Source organism: Danio rerio, chromosome 10 (genome assembly GCF_052040795.2).
Source record: "Danio rerio strain M-AB ecotype USA chromosome 10, GRCz13ab, whole genome shotgun sequence".
Classification (NCBI taxonomy): domain Eukaryota; kingdom Metazoa; phylum Chordata; class Actinopteri; order Cypriniformes; family Danionidae; genus Danio; species Danio rerio.
Genome location: NC_141030.1, coordinates 9,679,369 through 9,697,621, shown reverse-complemented (window position 1 = coordinate 9,697,621; position 18,253 = coordinate 9,679,369). Strand labels below are relative to the sequence as shown.

The 18,253-nt window shown below is 35.5% G+C and overlaps 2 protein-coding genes and 1 long non-coding RNA gene across 9 annotated transcripts in view; 1 reads left to right on the top strand and 2 right to left on the bottom strand.

The window, feature by feature from the left end:
- rbm18 (RNA binding motif protein 18) overlaps positions 1-8,397 on the bottom strand; it is a 31,239-nt gene extending 22,842 nt beyond the window's left edge. For all 4 annotated transcript variants that reach the window (XR_015500275.1, XR_015500276.1, XR_015500274.1 and 1 more), the window contains 2 exon segments: positions 8,228-8,397; positions 6,197-6,310 (listed from right to left, as the gene is read on the bottom strand). Coding sequence is in view for 1 of the 4 variants with exons in the window: in NM_200793.1 (NP_957087.1) it covers positions 6,197-6,303 (107 nt within the window). In the remaining 3 variants the exon portion in view is untranslated.
- Positions 5,812-18,253, top strand: part of mrrf (mitochondrial ribosome recycling factor) — a 44,158-nt gene continuing 31,716 nt past the window's right edge. Inside the window, exon 1 of one of the 4 annotated variants that reach the window (XM_087269237.1) lies at positions 5,812-6,337. Coding sequence is in view for 2 of the 4 variants with exons in the window: in XM_087269235.1 (XP_087125361.1) it covers positions 6,266-6,337 (72 nt within the window). In the remaining 2 variants the exon portion in view is untranslated. 4 annotated transcript variants of the gene reach the window in all.
- LOC147841968 (uncharacterized) lies at positions 9,893-13,382 on the bottom strand. Its single transcript, XR_015500821.1, has 3 exons — positions 12,260-13,382; positions 11,102-12,104; positions 9,893-10,795 (listed from the first exon to the last, which is right to left on the bottom strand). It is a non-coding gene; the product is annotated as an uncharacterized LOC147841968 (long non-coding RNA).

Below are 18,253 nucleotides of genomic sequence, written 5' to 3'. Positions count from 1 at the left end.
TTTTTCTTGCATTGCATAAGTCTAGGTTACTGCAAAGTCTAAGATTTTTAAAAGTACTGTAGTACAAGGGATGATGCGTTCTTTAAATAATTAAGAATAATTTAAAAACAGTAAGTAAACATGACATTATATACTATGTTGTGTCAATTCTAATTTGCTGTTATGTTTTCTTTAGATACTCTATGTAAAATAAATGTTAACTGGTATGTATTTGAAAAAATTATATATATATATATATATTCATATATATTCATATATAGTTCATATATATATACATACATATATATATACATATACATATATATATATATATATATATATACACACATATACATACATATATATATATATATATATATATATATATATACATACATATATATATATATACATATATATATATATACACACACACATATATATATATATATATATATACATTTATATATATACACACATATATATATATATATATATATATATATATATATATATATATATATATATATATATATATATATATATATATATATATATACATACATATATACACACACATATATATATATATATATATATATATATATATATATATATATATATACATACATATATATACACACATATATATATATATATATATATATATATATATATATATATATATATATATATATATACACACATATACACGCTTGTTAAAAAAATAGAAATACAGAATCAATTGACTTTGCCATAAATCTGATTATATAAATTCTTAATTTAGTTCTATAAAATGACTTTCTTCCTAATGATTCATGTTAGAGGAACTCAACCAATGGTAGATTTTAAATGCATGTTATGGAGAGAAAGAACTGCCAGATTTGAGAGTTACAATGGTTATTACTAATGTTTGTGGGCAAAGCATTATTTTGTGCGACCAAAACTGACTGGAAGTGCACACTTTCAGCCAATCAGAATCCAGAATCTCAACAGAACATGAACTTATTTAAAATTATTCATTCTTAAACATTACAGCACTTTAATGGTATTGTCTGTTCTCTGCTCTTTGAATTTGCCGTTAGAAGGTACACATTCTGAATAAAAGTGTTCTTTTTTTACTCAGAATCGGCGACATGGTGGCTCAGTGGGTAGCACTGTCACCTCACAGCAAAAATGTTGCTGGTTCAAGCCCCAGCTGGGTCAGTTGACATTCTGTAAACATGTAATACATGTAAAGTTTACATGTTCTCCCTGTGTTAGGGTGGGTTTCCTTCGAGTGCTCTGGTTTGCCGCACAAGTCTAAAGACATGCGCTACAGGTGAACTGAATAAGTTAAATTGGCTGTAGTCTATGTTTGTGAATAAGAGTATAGGGATGATTCTCAGTCCTGTGGTATGGCTGAAAATACATCTGCAGTCCAAAACATGCGCTGCATAAGTTGGCAGTTCATTCCGCTATGGTGACCCCTGATGAATAAAGGGACTAAGTTGAAGGAAAACGAATGAATGAAATTGGCCATAGTGTATGAGTGCATGTGTGAATGTGAGAGTGCGTGGGTGTTTCCCAGTGTTGGGTTGCGGCTGGAAGGGCATCCACAGCTTAAAACCATGCTGGACTAGTTGGTGGTTCATTCTGCTTTGGTGACCCCTGATAAATAAGGGACTAAGCCGAATAAAAATTAATGAATACATCTTTTAAAAAGGAACATGTTTTTACCTAAGGGGTCCACATTGGTACATTTTTTGTACTTATCAGGTACTTTAAGACAGTGTTTCTCAACCTCGTTCCTCGAGGACCACCAACACTAAGCCAAAAAGAAAATAAATTAATAAATCTGCATCTCATTTCAGAGGCTGCTACAGCCTTCCGAAGGTCATATTTTCAGCTATTCCTGCAGATATTTAGGGAGCTTTCATGACTAAAATTAATTATGCTGTGTTTTTTGCCAAAGCAAGCCAGGTTGCCGGAATAATATTGCGTAAACTGGCAGTGGGTGGCGTTACACAGACCAAAACAAAGACAAACATGAAATGCTCATTTTCAGAGAACAATTACTGACTTAAGCATTATTTTTCAGATAAGCTATGCTCACTTAGCATATTTCTTAAATATTTGCAAACATATTATGGTATTTTTATATCGGGGATTAGGGGAAAAGATATTAGGGGAAAAAAATATTTAAGGTCTGATAATATGGAATATTTGAAATATAAAAATGTTTTTAATTGTATTTCTCCTAGCATATTAGCTGCTATACTTATAAATACTTACAATAAATGCCTAAAATAAATTGCCTGGGTGTCCAATTTTCTTAGCTCTAGAATCCAACAGGTTAAAACAGGAGGTTTTATTTCAGATAAAAACTTCAGTTGGAGCTCCCCAGGGTTGCGTTTTATCTTCGTTATTTTTTTATTTTATAAACAAATTCTTGTATACGTTTATTTAAAAATAGACATATTGTAAAATATGCAGATGATACCGCTTTGGTGAGCCTTTTAAATGAAGAGAAGGAAGAGCACAGGCATGTTCTTGGCTTTTATTTTGACTGGCGTGAAAATTTAAACCTTCTCTAAATTCCTAAAACTAAGGAGGTGGTTATTGATTTTAGAGAGAGAGCACAAAGCAAAACTTATCCCACAATTATTAATGAAAAATTCAGTTAGTAAAAAATTATAAATATTTGGGTGTGATATTGGACAGTAAACTTAAGTGGGGCATATGGACTGACTGTATGAAGAAAAAGCTTCAACAGAGAATGAACTACTGTCTTTTCAAGAGTTCACACTTAGCTAATGATTGATTATAAGCAAGTTTGGCATGCTGTCCCGGGAAAGAGCCCTGAGCCCAAAAGGTCCTTGAGCCCTGGGCTCCCTCCCGTTTGCAGGGTGAGAGGGGAGCTTTGAGCTCAGGTAGATCTCGACAACTCCCCCCTTGATTAGAGCTGATGACTAAAATTAATGCTATGAAGAGATATGCTGCAGGATGAGAGTTTGACTGTAGTGCTAAATTTAGGTTGATCAATTCACTTGTAGTGCATGTTTTTGGAACGTGGGAAGAAACCGGAGAACTCGGGGAAAACCCACGCGAGCACGGGAAGGACATGCAAACTACGCACAGAAATGACAGCCGGACTGTTAAAGGACTAGAACCAGTGACGTTCTTGCTGTGAGCCAACAGTGCTAACCCCTGGGCCACCGTGCCGTCCTATGAAGGGAAAGGTGGAGAAGTAGGGGTGGAAGGGGGGATTCTTCAAATAGAAGATGGTTGTAGTGAGAAACCCTGGCTCTTTATAGTGGGTTAGGACTGGCCTGATTGGTGGATCATACATAGCTTATACAGAACCAGCCATGTTCAATCATAATCACGTGATCCTCTTGAAATTAGTTTATTAATAAACTTCACTTAATGTTAACAACACATTGTTGATCATGTTTTATAGTGCTTTTATTGAACGTATTGCAATATTTTGTTTGATCTACTGGTATGGAAATGCCTCTGAGGCCCAGAAGAGGTCACAGGTGAAGGTGGTAACAACAGCCAGTAAGTTGTTGTGAATAAAACTAAAGAGCATTGATAGTATATACAAGGAAAGAGTACTAAATAAGGCTATCACGATTGTCAATAATGAGAGACATCCCTTATCAAACATCTTGCAATTGTTATCATTAGGTCGTCGATATTGTGTTCCCAGATGCGTAAGAAACAGGACAAAAATATCATTTATACCCCAACTAATCAAGTTTTTAAATTCCTCCTCCCTCAGTAGCAGTTGATGGCCAGTAGACTGGATATTTATTTAGAATAGGGGAACCATGTTTTTATATGATTTATTTATTTGTAAGCCAAATGTTACAGGTCAGATGTCTCTGTAAATGTATGCTGCAAATGAAATGAAATTTTCCCACGGGGAACAATAAGTTTAACTAACTAACTAACTAACTAACTAACTAACTAACTAACTAACTAACTAACTAACTAACTAAGCAATATTTTATTATTGACCTATAGTTTTTTTTCTGATAATCTAAATGAAAATATTTAATATTCATTAAAGGGCCATGAAACCCCCTTGTTTCAGCAGGGTGTTTTCACACCTCTACTTTGGAAAAAGTCAGAAAAGTGGGCGTGTCCAGCTCTGTTTAGGGGGGAGTGTCGGAAGAAGAAAAGTGGGATGGTGTGGGAGTGTCTATTTGGGCACGCGCAAGTTTCAGAGTCAAAATAAACACACAGGAGAAAGTGATGGTGTTTAACCTACATGGACATCTGTAGTCGAATTATTTGCCAAATTATTAAATGGTGGACTTTAACTACATTTGGCTCTTTCAATTAGGGAATTCATTCATGCCCCTCGCGACAAACGAGATATTTGATTCGAGGATCTGCTCTAAGCGTGTATTTTTCATGCAATGTTTGATACCGCACAGCAAATAAGAGAAAAAAAACCTCCGCATTTCCCGGAAACTTAGATGCACATGGCAGGTAGCGTCAGAAAGCCGCGTGTGTTATTCCAGTCACTAAATGTGGTAAAAACCCTACACGAGGTTAAAGTTTGGTTGTGGTGCTAACGTGTTTACACTCGGTGCAATAGTTTGTTAGATACGAACAAACTGAATAAACAAAGAGCACTGGTCGCTCACTTACCAAATCTGTAGAGACAGGACAATCACCAGCAACTACTAGAGCCGCGTCTTTATGAAGAGAAGACTACAAGCGAATCCGGATCTCAGCGTTTGCAGATGAGAACAGCTCTCAGGTAAACAATAATCCTCCTTAGACACGCAAGTTATTGTTGTCGAGCGTCGCGTACACTGTTAATCCACACGTGACTCTGAGCTCTCACAGAGAGAAAATGAAAACAAAACTTAATTGCAGCAAACTATAAAAGCAACACTTCACGCATGTTTTGCCAATACAATGTGGCGTCTCTGCCGTCTAAACACTGTGACAGTAATGAATATTAATGAAGTTGCACAATAGAGCGCGCTGATTGGTTTGAACCAAGCCTTACTCATGCATTAATGCATCACACTGTAAGAAGTAATAAGACACACTCTGGCACAGACATCCAGTCTGCACGCCGGAATACAACGCTATTATGTCATGACCGTGACGCAGCTTCAAAAATTCGTTTCAAACCGGAAGTACGAATTTGCTTGAAATAACGCAAAAACAACCAATTTACACTTTTTAGTAAAATATAGGTGTTCTAATAGTGTTTTTAGCAGTGTGGGACACATATACGACTGTCAACAGCTCGAAAAATGTGTTTTGGTGTTTCGTGACCCTTTGAACAAATTACTCATAACATTTTAATGGAAATTCCAGAGAACTGATAACAACTCTGAAGCAATCTGTTAATTTTTCCAGAGCAACATCTATTAAAAAATTGATCACCACCCACCCCTTGTGCTTGGATCAGCAGAGAAACACATTAATACATGTAAACAAGACAAAAACTGCCCGAACTGCTGTAAACGGTTATTCTACTGTGACCATATGCTTCATCACCACCAAATCTTTTTTTTTTCCTAAAGTTTCTTCATAAATCTCTCAGATGATCAATTCCTCTGCTAAACTGCCACAGTGCAGAATCTAAAGTACCTCCCAACTCAATTACTGCTCTCAATTATCCACTTACTTGGAGGAAAAATGCCTTTGGGTGAATGCTGACCTCACATAGCAGACTTCACCACTCGGTGTGTGAGTGTGCGCGCAAGATCTGCAGGACCCTCAAGTGGAACTCACTACTACAAACACTCCCCGCATGTGAACTAATTAATCTTCCCAATCACCAGCCTGTGGGCATCACGGCTGTTTTCATTCAAGCAGGTTATTTAAAGAAAAACAGAGGAGCGCGAGGGAAGGAAACGCCTGTCTAGACGCCAGCCCAGGCAAGCCGTACATTTTCCAGGACCGCTCTTGCAACGTGTGCTATATCTCCAGCGCTTCCCTTCGGTGTCACGAGCCTCCCCCCTCTCCACCTTGAGCAGCCGCTACAGGTTCACAAAGTAAACACACCAGGTGAATGAGAAATGATGGCAGCCCCTCAGCAAAACAGGTCTCCACGGCCGAGCGGCTCTTTTTAACACAGCTTGTCGTCATCTGCTCATTCTCCAGCACAAAGATACACTCGGCTAATCAATCACCCGGGCAGGTCCGCAGGTCTGCCTGGGAGGCAGTGCAGTGCTGGCTTTCTGTGCAGACAAACACTCACTCTGTGATTTTGGGGTCAATGTTGCCGATCCACAGCCGATGACCGTCCTGCGCCGAGCCACCTGACAGGATGGAGGCATTCTCCACAGTCTCTGCAGCTGACTGCATCGGGCTCCTGTGCAAACACACACAGAACATTCAGGTAAGCTACACAAGAATGCGGCATTAAAATATATATACACATTTAATTAAAAAAAAAAAAAAACATTAATCAATTTATCTGTCTATCTGACGGTCTATCTATCTGACTGTCTATCTATATGGTTGTTTATCTATCTGACTGTCTATCTTTCTATCTGACTGTTTATCTATCTATCTGACTGTCTATGTGACTGTCAATCTATCTGTTTGTCTATCTATCTGACTATCTGACTGTCTATATATGTGACTGTCTATCTATCTATCTATCTATCTATCTATCTATCTATCTATCTATCTATCTATCTATCTATCTATCTATCTATCTATCTGAGTGTCTTCCTAAGTGTCTATATATGTAACTGTCTATGTATCTGACTGCCTATCTATCTATCTGACTGCCTATCTATCTATCTGACTGCCTATCTATCTATCTATCTATCTATCTATCTATCTATCTATCTATCTATCTATCTATCTATCTATCTATCTATCTGACTGTCTATCTGTCTGACTGTCTATGTGACTGTCAATCTATCTGTTTGTCTATCTATCTGACTATCTGTCTATCTGACTGTCTATATATGTGACTGCCTATCTATCTATCTGACTGCCTATCTATCTATCTATCTATCTATCTATCTATCTATCTATCTATCTATCTATCTATCTATCTATCTATCTATCTATCTATCTAATTGCCTATGTATCTGACTTTCTTCCTAAGTGTCTATATATGTAACTGTCTAAGTATCTGACTGCCTATCTACCTATCTGACTGCCTATCTATCTATCTATCTATCTATCTATCTATCTATCTATCTATCTATCTGACTGTCTATCTGTCTGACTATCTATGTGACTGTCTGTCTATCTATCATATCTAACCATCTGACTGTCTAACTGACTGTCTGTACAGCTGTCTATCTGTATATCTATCTATCTATCTATCTATCTATCTATCTATCTATCTATCTATCTATCTTTCAAACTGTTTATTTATTTGTCAGTCTATCTATCAGTATATCTATCTAAACATATATCTATGCTTCTATTAGTATATTTAATTTTCAGACTGTACATCCGTTTGAGTCTATCTATCCATCTATCTTTCCATCCATCCATCCGACTGTATATCTATTTGTCAGTCTAACTGTCTTACCATCCATCCATTCAGCTTTCATTATTTCTATCTATCTATCTATCTATCTATCTATCTATCTATCTATCTATCTATCTATCTATCTATTTTTAAACTGTTTATTTATTTGTCAGTCTATCTATCAGTATATCTCTCCAAACATATATCTTTGCTTCTATTAGTATATTTAATTTTCAGACTGTACATCCGTTAGAGTCTATCTATCCATCCATCCATCCATCCATCCATCCAACTGACTGTATATCTATTTGTCAGTCTAATTGTCTATCCATCCATCCATTCAGCTTTCATTATTTCTATCTATCTATCTATCTATCTATCTATCTATCTATCTATCTATCTATCTATCTATCTATCTATCTATCTGTCTGTCTGTACAACAGTAAATTTTCCATCATTTTCCCAGAGCTTTAATTAAGGAGCAAAACTAGACAGTGCAATCATGTGATGCATGCAGTACAATTACAGTTCAGGCCTTTCATTGTTAAATGAATCATGACAAAGTTGCAGTGTGAACGAAACAATAACGCCAAAACTAACGATAGCTTAAAATGATTTGTCGTGAACAAAACAGAAACTAGAAAGCAAACACCGTCATCGTTGTCATTATATAAACAAAATAAACAGATAACAACAAGTCAAACCGGAAAAAAAACACAATTTTATACTTTAGAGGCTGATAACAACTTGGCAAGTCATGTTTGTCAATTAACAAATGTTAGCAAAACTCACCCTCCTCTCGTATTCCTCTCCTCTACTCTCTAAACCTAAAATAAATACGCTGCGTACAAAATGTTATACCGGTGTCTCAATATCTAAAACTCATCTCGTGTATCTGCAACACGAACGAGTCGGACAAAACACTCAGTGCAGCCAGTTAGCCTAGCATTCCTAACATCAACATCGGCGCAGGAGAGTGACGTAAACCACATGTTCTGATGATGCAAAACACTGAATGTAGTGACATGTGCCCTTGAGTTGCCCATGTTGTCAAAAAGGGACTGTAATGCAAGGCATGCTTGCTAAGATATATTTTTCTGCATGAGAGTGGTATGTATGAATTACATATATTAATTTATATTACATGTGAATCAATTGTATGATTACACTATATATTCGTAATTTCGTACACGTTCTGTCTGTTTTTGTGGCGATGTGTGGTTTGGGCTTCAGTATATTTGCTCATAATGTAGCTTTCATTTTACATTTTCTTTGGTTTTCGTTAGTGGACAGATGATTGGAGTACAATTGTCTTGGACTCTTGGTAGAAAAGCACACTTGAGTTGAAATCATCGCGTTGTTTTTGTTGTACAAATATTGAAATGTCAAATTCTTATCAAATTATTCATAGAGAATGCTTGGGACCTTAGTTTTAATAACACAGTGCATACATTAATACAAATGCAAGTGTTTTAGTTAGAGAATATGATATTAATACAGTTTATGGACCATCGTGTTCTGTCAGGTTGCCTTACAGGATAAAAAAGATTTCACTTTTACTAACACAGATTCTTCTTCAGTTATTTAATTATCTTTTAGTGCTTTTCTCATTAATGATAGATTATAAACATAAAAACTTAAATTTAATTAAATTGAGGTTAATTACCTTAATTCCACAGGGTATGCATTAGCTAATCTTTTAACAGGAACAGTATGTTACATGATATTTTTAATTTAAAGTGATTTAACATAACAATAAAGATAATTTAAGATAATATATATTTTTAAACCTAATAATAATTTAAAGATAAGAAATGATAGAACACTAGAAAATTGAACATTTTCAACCAGCTTTATAAAGTAAGTAATGTCTGGTTCTGTCTGGATCTCGAATCTGATTTGCTGATAGCCCTGTGATATTTAGTAATTTCAGAACACATACAGCCTCCTTACCTTTCTGTATTACTCCGCCCACATTGAGTGACAGCAGATCAATAAACTCACTACATTTTGACAAGTATTGCAGCTGTTGGAAAATATAATGTACTTTTGAGGCTTTTTTAGTCGCTCTTATAGTTGTGTAAATTGCTTCCTTGTCCTCATTTGTAAGTTGCTTTGGATAAAAGCGTCTGCTAAATGACTAAATGTAAATGTAAATGAGAATGTAGTTGTTTAGATTGCAACTATGCAGTTTATTTATGGGTAATTCTTCAACTATGGGCACTTTTTTGTCCTTTGACCATATATCCAATAATATATATATATATATATATATATATATATATATATATATATATATATATATATATATATATATATATATATATATAATTTTGTTCAAATTCCTCTTTCTTTGTCAATCTAACAATAAACCTACTTAAAAAGAATTTACTACCCTCAAAAAAGGTAGAAAATCACTGCTATCACCTTGTCGCACCCAGAGTTTTAAACTTAAACGTTAACATTTTAAAACATTATTTATCTGGTATCTATTAATGTATCTTAATTAGGCACTAGTGAAATAATTTAAACATTTTATAGTTATTTATGTGAGACTATTATCAATATTATTTTTTTATACAAAATATAGCTGTCGCACAGTATCAGTGTCATTTCCACCACAACATTGTAATGTTGCCTTAAAAAGTTTGTGGAAAAGATTATTTAGATGGTTTCTATGAAAATGAAAAATGCCATCTGAGAACATGTTCAAGATGAAGGGAATTTACATTTTTATTAACAACACTTGAAGAAGAATTAAGGTTGTATTGTTGTAAGAAGGTTGTGATAATATTACTTGATAAGGAAATACATTTATTCTACGTCATTTTTAAACATGTTGTACCTTCAAAGATGTTTTTAAAAACCAAACAAAAATAAGGCAAATAAGGGTGTTTTGTAAACACGAAAGGCTAGTGTCAATTCAAAGCTAATCAGTGTAGCTATTTTTTATTTTTCACAATAAACTGTTGAAATGTAATTTCCACCACTGTCATTTCTATCACCACACACATTTTTTAAACGTTTTTTAACGGAAAGATTGGTTAAACTAGATACAATAATGATCTTAGACAATGACTATGTTTACATGGACACCAATAATTCAATTTTAATGCGATTAAGACAATACTCTGATCAGAGTGCTCAGAAATGTTGCAATGCGTGCATGAAATGTTGGTAAATGAAAATGCCAAACTGCAGTTAAAGTCCACAAATTAAAAATAAAACACCCGAAATTACATGAAACTCCATAGGAAATGCGGAGATCATGGTGACGCAATGACGTTAATCTAATTATGTGCTATAACATGTAAAACGGCATCATGAAAGGAACATTCAAAAAGAAACTCATGTAAATACCTTAATCCAATGGTTCTCAAACTGTGGTACGCAGGCTTCCTTCTAGTGGTACGCGAGGAATGAAATATGTCATGTACATGCTACACACATTTCAAAATTTACCGAAATTATGTATATAATATGCCATATATGACATATAGCCTATTTTTCTGAGGTAATCTGCCACGTATCTTTTAACCGTGCAGAGTTGTAGCTGCTTTACTGGGCCTACTACGCTACTGTATTTCAATACTGCTCATTTTGGTGGTACTTGGAGAGACAAATTGTTTCTGAGGTGGTACTTGATGTAAAAGGTTTGAGAACCACTGCCTTAATCATATTATTGTCTTCATTAGATTAAAGCAAATAATTTGATTGCTAATGTCCATGTAAATGTAGTGAGTGTTTGAGTGCCATAATTTATTTCATTTTGGAATAAGCTGTATATTGAGATGTGGTGGAATTGACATTTGTTCAGTTCACAATGGAAAAAAATGATTCTCTTCTTATCTATGTTTGTCCTCTTACAGATCTTAAAACTAGACAAATTGTTTAAACTCAATTTTGAACAAGTTTTTTTTTTTACTCAACTTCACAAGGCTAAAAGTGCCCTTATTCAGAAAGTGCCTATTTTTAATTTTAATTTTTAAGACACAGCTCTGTCAACAAGACAAAGACCGCATAATAAGTCCTTAGAGCAGGAAAAACTTAGCATAATCTTAAACTATAGCTGATCAAATCATTATTAAACTGGTAAATGACCTTCTAAGTCAGTCTTTCTCATTTGTATGTCGTAGTGCTGTATTTATACCATAGTAATTGTAGTGTATTGAGTGTGAGATGGGAATCCCAAATTAGGAATGTGTGAATTTTGTGGTGGCCAATCTTTATGTAACCCAGAGTCACTTTTTGGTTGGCCATCTGCTTATTTCAAATTAGTCTCCTGTTTTTGTTACTGCAGACTAGTTCAGTAAACAAAAAGAAAGAAGAAATGCCTGCATGTGTTTAGCGTTTTTCCTAATCGCAAACACAACCGTACTCTGGTATGATTGCTTTGCTTTAATTTTTGTTAAGGGTTAATTATTGTTAAATCCTGATTCCAACAGAGAAATACTGGAAAATCTCTGTAGACGGATGGCATTTCATGTCACGTTCAGCCTTATAATCTTAAAATGTCAGCAAAACCACCTGTTTTGCATGACTTTAGACAATACACTATAGAATCATTCAAATACTAGCTCTAAAATGACGTTGGTGAATTAGTAACGATTTCTGCTGTCCTGATGGTCAGCTGCAGATGTGAATGAATGGTGGAAGAAAGTAATTTCTCCTACAAAAGTATTTTTAGAATATCGTGTTTGATTTTTTTTTATATACACGATCAAACTGTTGTATAAATGCAGAATCACACTCAAAGCAGTGCGATGTGGCTGTATATCGTCACTGGTGGGACACAAGGGACTCCACCCACCAGTGCCGATATACAGCCACATCGCAATACTACGAGTGTGATATTGCTCATTTATACAGTGTATATTACAGATAATTGCACCACTAGATGTGATTATTGGTTGTCTATAAATGGTCAAATTATCAATTTGATATTATCAGTTTCTATCTGACATTTTTGCAAATTTGTTAAACGTTATTCACATTTTATTTATTTTTTTGGGGCAATTTAACAAAAATATACAAACAAGACCAATAAAACTGATTCATGCATATTTTAAAATACTATCAAGGATAAAATACACAAAGACATTGGCATTCTTATTTTGTGACAAATTATTTACACTATGTGACATCCTAAGCTGTTCTATTGGTATAAAATATGGTCATTGTGGAGGTTATTTGAGTGTATTGAACTCACTGTTGTTTTATTTTGGGATTATTTGAGCTTTATGGCATGACACATTTTTCTGCCGGAATGTTGCAGAAGTAAGCAAGACTCTTCAGACCAGGCGAACTTTTTCAGTTTTCCGTAGGCCAATTTTTTAAATTTTAACCTTAGTTTGCAGTATTAGCAGACAAAAGTATGACTGGTGTGCTTCTGCTGCTGTAGCTCATCTGCTTCCAGGTTTATTGTGCTGTGTGTTCAGAGTAGCTATAACTGAAAAGATTTTTGTATTTTTGTCAGCTGAAACCAATAGTTCACCTCAGACCAATGGCGCTGCCAAAGCATTTTCCATGGAGACTGCGACTCACTAAATATTTTCTCTTATTTCTGACCATTCTCTGTAAACCCTAGAGATGGCTGTGTGTGGAAAAAACTCAGTATCAGTAGTTTCTTAAATTCTTAAACAAGCCTGTCTGGCACCTACACTCATTCCACATTTAAAGTTGCTTAATGGGATAGTTCACTCAAAAAATCATATTCTATTATTAATTACTCACCCTCATGTTATTCCAAAACAAGAACACTGTGCATCTCATACAGACCTGGATTAGAGCTGGGTGATTAATCAAAATAAAATTGCAAACACAAAGGAGCAAAGCTGCAATTGTCCTGCACATTTTATGACGTGAGTTTGTAGAAAGTATAGCTTGTCATTAGGTAAGTTTCCACCTATTTGTATGCGCATTTTGGACTATACATAAAATGCTTAATTAAAAACAAAGAATAAAGTAGGGTAAACTTTTTATCCAATAAGAAGAAACTGCACATGAACTATGATGGTAACACATTTACCAAATAAATTCCAGCATTCTGCAATCATCAAAAAATTCTCATGTAAGTTGACAATTTTTAATGGACAAACCAGCAGAGCGACAACATCGCACAACACCTGAAATGTTGTTTTGGTCATTCTAAAATCTCTTAGCCAATGTCCATCAACAAAGTGGTTAGGTATTATTTTCTCCTAGAAATGTCTTGGACATCTGCGAGCTCAAAGAGCACCTCCAAAAGCATTTTCTTCACATTAGGCTTGGGCGATGTCGGCCAATTTGGCATTGTAGGATGTCTAATGTAAAAACATCGCGATGGTCAATGGCATCATTGTCGTAGGTGGCAGTAAATTAATTGTTTATGAATAATGAATTAATTAATTCATGACAAACTAATTTTTTGTTGCCTACCGTTTTAACTACCTGACCCGCATGGTTTTTGTTTTACCCATTATCAAATCATAAATAAATAAAGATAAGTTACACACAAATTACCACCTGTCAATCACTCTTTCTGCGGGACTCTGGCACAAATAGGCAGAGTGGTCTGTATCGTTACAATGGCGTCTACAAACTTGGTTGGTAAAAAAGGTGCACAACCAACCAACAGTATCTGAGGTTTTCGCTAAAATTACTAAATACAAGCGTGAAAGCAAAAGATTAAAGCAGTGTACTGACGTTGTAATACGTTACCTGGTAGATTCAAAAGACAGAAGAGTTGTTAAATATATACAAGATTAATTTAATATCACCTTTAACCACTATAGTGAGACTCAATCCAATGGTACATCCTTAATAAACTGTCCAACGTGCACTGCTCTCCGGGGTTTTGTGCTTAAAGCACCCACTGACTGCCTGGAGCTCAGATGTGTGCATACACTAAAGAGCATGACAGAGTGTGTGTGTGTGTGTATATATTGTATAGTGGTATAGTGTGGACATAGATCTTTTCAAAAATGCTAGATGAAACGACAGTGTGGACGTGGATTGTTTTTGTTCTACAATGCCATTTTAAAACTAAGACGTATTAGTGTAAACGAGGACTAAGTGTGTATTTAGGTTGCTGCTGCGACGGGGACGGGGCACCAGTTTAGCAGGAAATGGCGACTGTGTTCTCTTTGAATCATTGTATGGAAACCAGCTTTATTCGCAAATGTTTTATACAAGATTCCAGTTTTTCTAATTTGCATATTAAGATGAAAGCATAGCTAGAGATTTACATCTCTGCTAGACCCCTGTTTCCCATGCATGACACTTGCTATTTAAGGAGGATCACACAGGCCCGGATTGGCCAATCGGGAGGACCGGGAGAGTTCCGGGTGGGCCGGTCTGTTTTTTTAACCGCGAGGGTCAGTGTTTCTAGCTGCTTGCACTCTCAGCAGTCGCACTTTTTTTCATTTATTTGACCATAGCCTCACTCTTTTTATTCATTATTTTGTCGCAGTTCTGCTCTTTATTTATTGTCTCGCAGCCCCATGAGCAAAGTGCAGCCTGCAGGGTAATGATGATCCAACTATTTTTCCGTCCTCACAAGCTTAACAGCGCCATTGTGGGTTTTTTTCATTTTTAATGTTAAGACATATAAAACTGTAAGGTTGTTGAACATTTGAAGTTCTAAAGCAGCTGTTTTCTTGAAAAAGACATGATAGTGTAATTAGAAACTGAATTGGAAATTACCTTATTTTAATATAGTCAGTCGTGAACTGAGGTGGGCCGTGCTAATGCTTGAAACTCCAGGGCTGAAAAGGAGTCCCACTCCGGCCCTGGGATCACACAACGCTCAGATTTTAGCAAAAATATCAAAGTTTGTGTTCTCTGTGAGTAATAATGACGGAATTTACATTTTTGGGTGAACTATACCTTTTATTGACCCTTCTACCCCATGTCAGCTTCCCCATGTCTAGCTGCTGCCGTGTGTTTGGCTGGTTGGATATTTGTGTTAATAAGCTGTTGAACAGATGTACCTAATAAACTGGCCAGGAAGTGTAGATATAATCATTTCCATTACATCTCTAAGGTTGCATTCATTTCCAGAATCATCAATGTCTCTAGACTTAATGCCAAAATCTCGTAACTGCATTTCAAGGTTTTCCAATAATGACATGATATTACTCTTGGTGAGCTATGCCTTTCATTAAAAAGTCTAGAAAAAGAAGTGGCCTATAGATCACAAAATCCAACCACTGGTTTACATTACCGTAACCAAACAGATATGCTACACTGTTTCAGTTTTTATAGTAAGAACTTTTTAAGAGTTTACACAGTAAACATTTCTTTCATGAGGTGAGCTCACGCAATGAGGGTTTTCCAAACGTTTTCATTCCTACCGGTAAAAATCAAATGGCGGCGCACTGTAACCCACAGACCACCTGTGCAACTGTTTTTCTGCTTGACGTCTCTTCTAAAAACTGCCATCACCTGTTCTCCATCCACACCCCATGGACCAAAACACCGTGTCGGACAACTCCCATCTCCTTTGGATGACAAGAAGTCACGCTTTTCATTTTTTGATCTGTGCTTAACCATAGCAGCTGCGACTCCTATTGAACCTGCAACATGCATCATCAACAGCCGATAAAAATCACGTCTCGTGCATATTTTAGACCCGTGCCATTGAGTTATCTTTATCACAGCAACTGTAAAAACACACGGCCAAACTTGTTTCAGTCGCTGTCCTTTGGAAAAAGCAGAAGCCCGGCTGTATTTTGACTAGAAGGAAACCTCACGCTAGACATAACAAAGAAGCAATGACAGAGGTGCAAGCAAGCCGTGAGCAAACCTATTGCAGCACCTGCAGAACTGCGGCAAGCTGTTTTTCACTTTTATTCATTTAAAGAATATGTGTTCTTGATATCAATGATTAGTTTTATTAGTTCAAATGCTAATTCCTGATATGAGGAATGAGGAATTTATTTAGTAACAATTTTTGATATTCGGGATTACAGTACATTTTTAATGGTGTAAAAAGGCCGATTTTTTTTGTTTCACTAATGACATCATCACGCACATGAATAGGGTTGGATCGATAGACGATGTAGTCCTCCATCGCCGATGGCCGATAGACATTAAGATTCTGAGCCGGCATCGCAATCCTCCACCCTGCTCCCTTCGCAGCAGCAACCCGCTCACGAAAAATACACACTGCCCTGTTTACACTAATATGTCTTAATTTTAAAATGGCATTTTAGAACAAAAACTACACTACATCCACACTATACTGATGAAAGGCACATCATGTGACCACACACACACACACACATTTGTCTGAGCTCCAGCAGTTAGCGGGTGCTTTGAGCACAAAACCCCAGAAAGGAGTGCATGTCAGACAGTTTATCAAGGATGTACCGCTGAATCGCGTCTCACTATGGTTGTTATGATGTTTAATTAATCTTGTCTCTATCTAACGACTCTTTGGTCTATTGAAACTATCAGGTAACATGTCACAGCATCATTACACTGCTTCAATCTTTCGCTTTCACGCTTGTACTTAGTAATTTTAGCAAAAACTCAGATACTGTTGGATGGTTCCTGTTGGTTGTGCACCTTTTTTTACCAACCAAGTTTGTCGACGCCATTATAACGAAAGATCACTCTGCCTATCATGCCAGAGTTCCGCAGAACAAGTGATTGACAGGTGGTAATTTGTGTGTAACTTATCTTTATTTATTTATGATTTGTTTATGGGTAAAACAAAGACCATGCGGGTCAGGTAGTTGAAACGGCAGGCTACAAATAATTAATTTGTCATGAATTAATTATTCATAAATTACTAAATCACCACTGATGACGATTGTCAATCGCAATGTTTTACATTAGACATTGTACAATGCCAAATTGGTCAAGATCGACCAACCCTATTCTGATATTAAATTTGAGATTTAGATTTTGTGATCAAGAATTGATTTCTTGGTAGTTGAAATTGCATTTTCACTTATAAGCTTTGTATTTCTTGTATTTTTGACATCAATAAATGCATTATGTACTTTCATGCACATTTGGTCAGTAAAGCCTGTTAGAGTAATTTATATGTATCAGGGCTGCAAAATATATTGTTTTAGCATCGCTATCGCAATGTGATCATTCACAATAGCACATCACAATTATACACAATGTTGAGTCTGGTTTATAATTACAATAAATCATTTCTGAATTATAATTTGTCATTTCGCAAGTGTTTTTTGAGGCCTGTGAATGTGTGAGGGTTTTAAAAACATTCAGGCATAACAAATTGTACCATTTGTAACTTTAAAAAATAACGATTGATTTTACTGAATTGTTTATAAAACAAAGACTATGTAATGTTATTTTACATTTGATTATTCAATTACTGTATACCTAAGTACAGTTTGACTCCTTAGAAAACAATAAAATGCTTTTTCTTAATTTAATTAGTATCTTTTTGTGTATTTCATTTATTTTTGCTCATAGATCGTTTCTTATATTTTATGCTTATAGACTCTCCTATAGATCAATGTAATCATCAATGTAATCACCCAATCTATCTAAAATGATCAATTCTTTCCAAATAGTTAGTAAACAAATTTAGTGACATTTTTATCGTAATATATATTGCAGAAAAAAATAAATAGATGATAAAAATGTCGTGCAGCCATAATATGTATATTATAAAGATGTTTGTGCTGTTTTAGTGCATAAAAAGCTTAACCAGGGACTACTGGCAAGAAGCCTGTGAAGCATCAGCTGCTTAAACAGTATTCAGGGTTCAACGCTAAGGATTTTTTCTACTGGCCCGATTTATACCAGTGGTTCAGATTTTTACTTGCCCTGCCAAAATTTTCACTGGCCCCATAA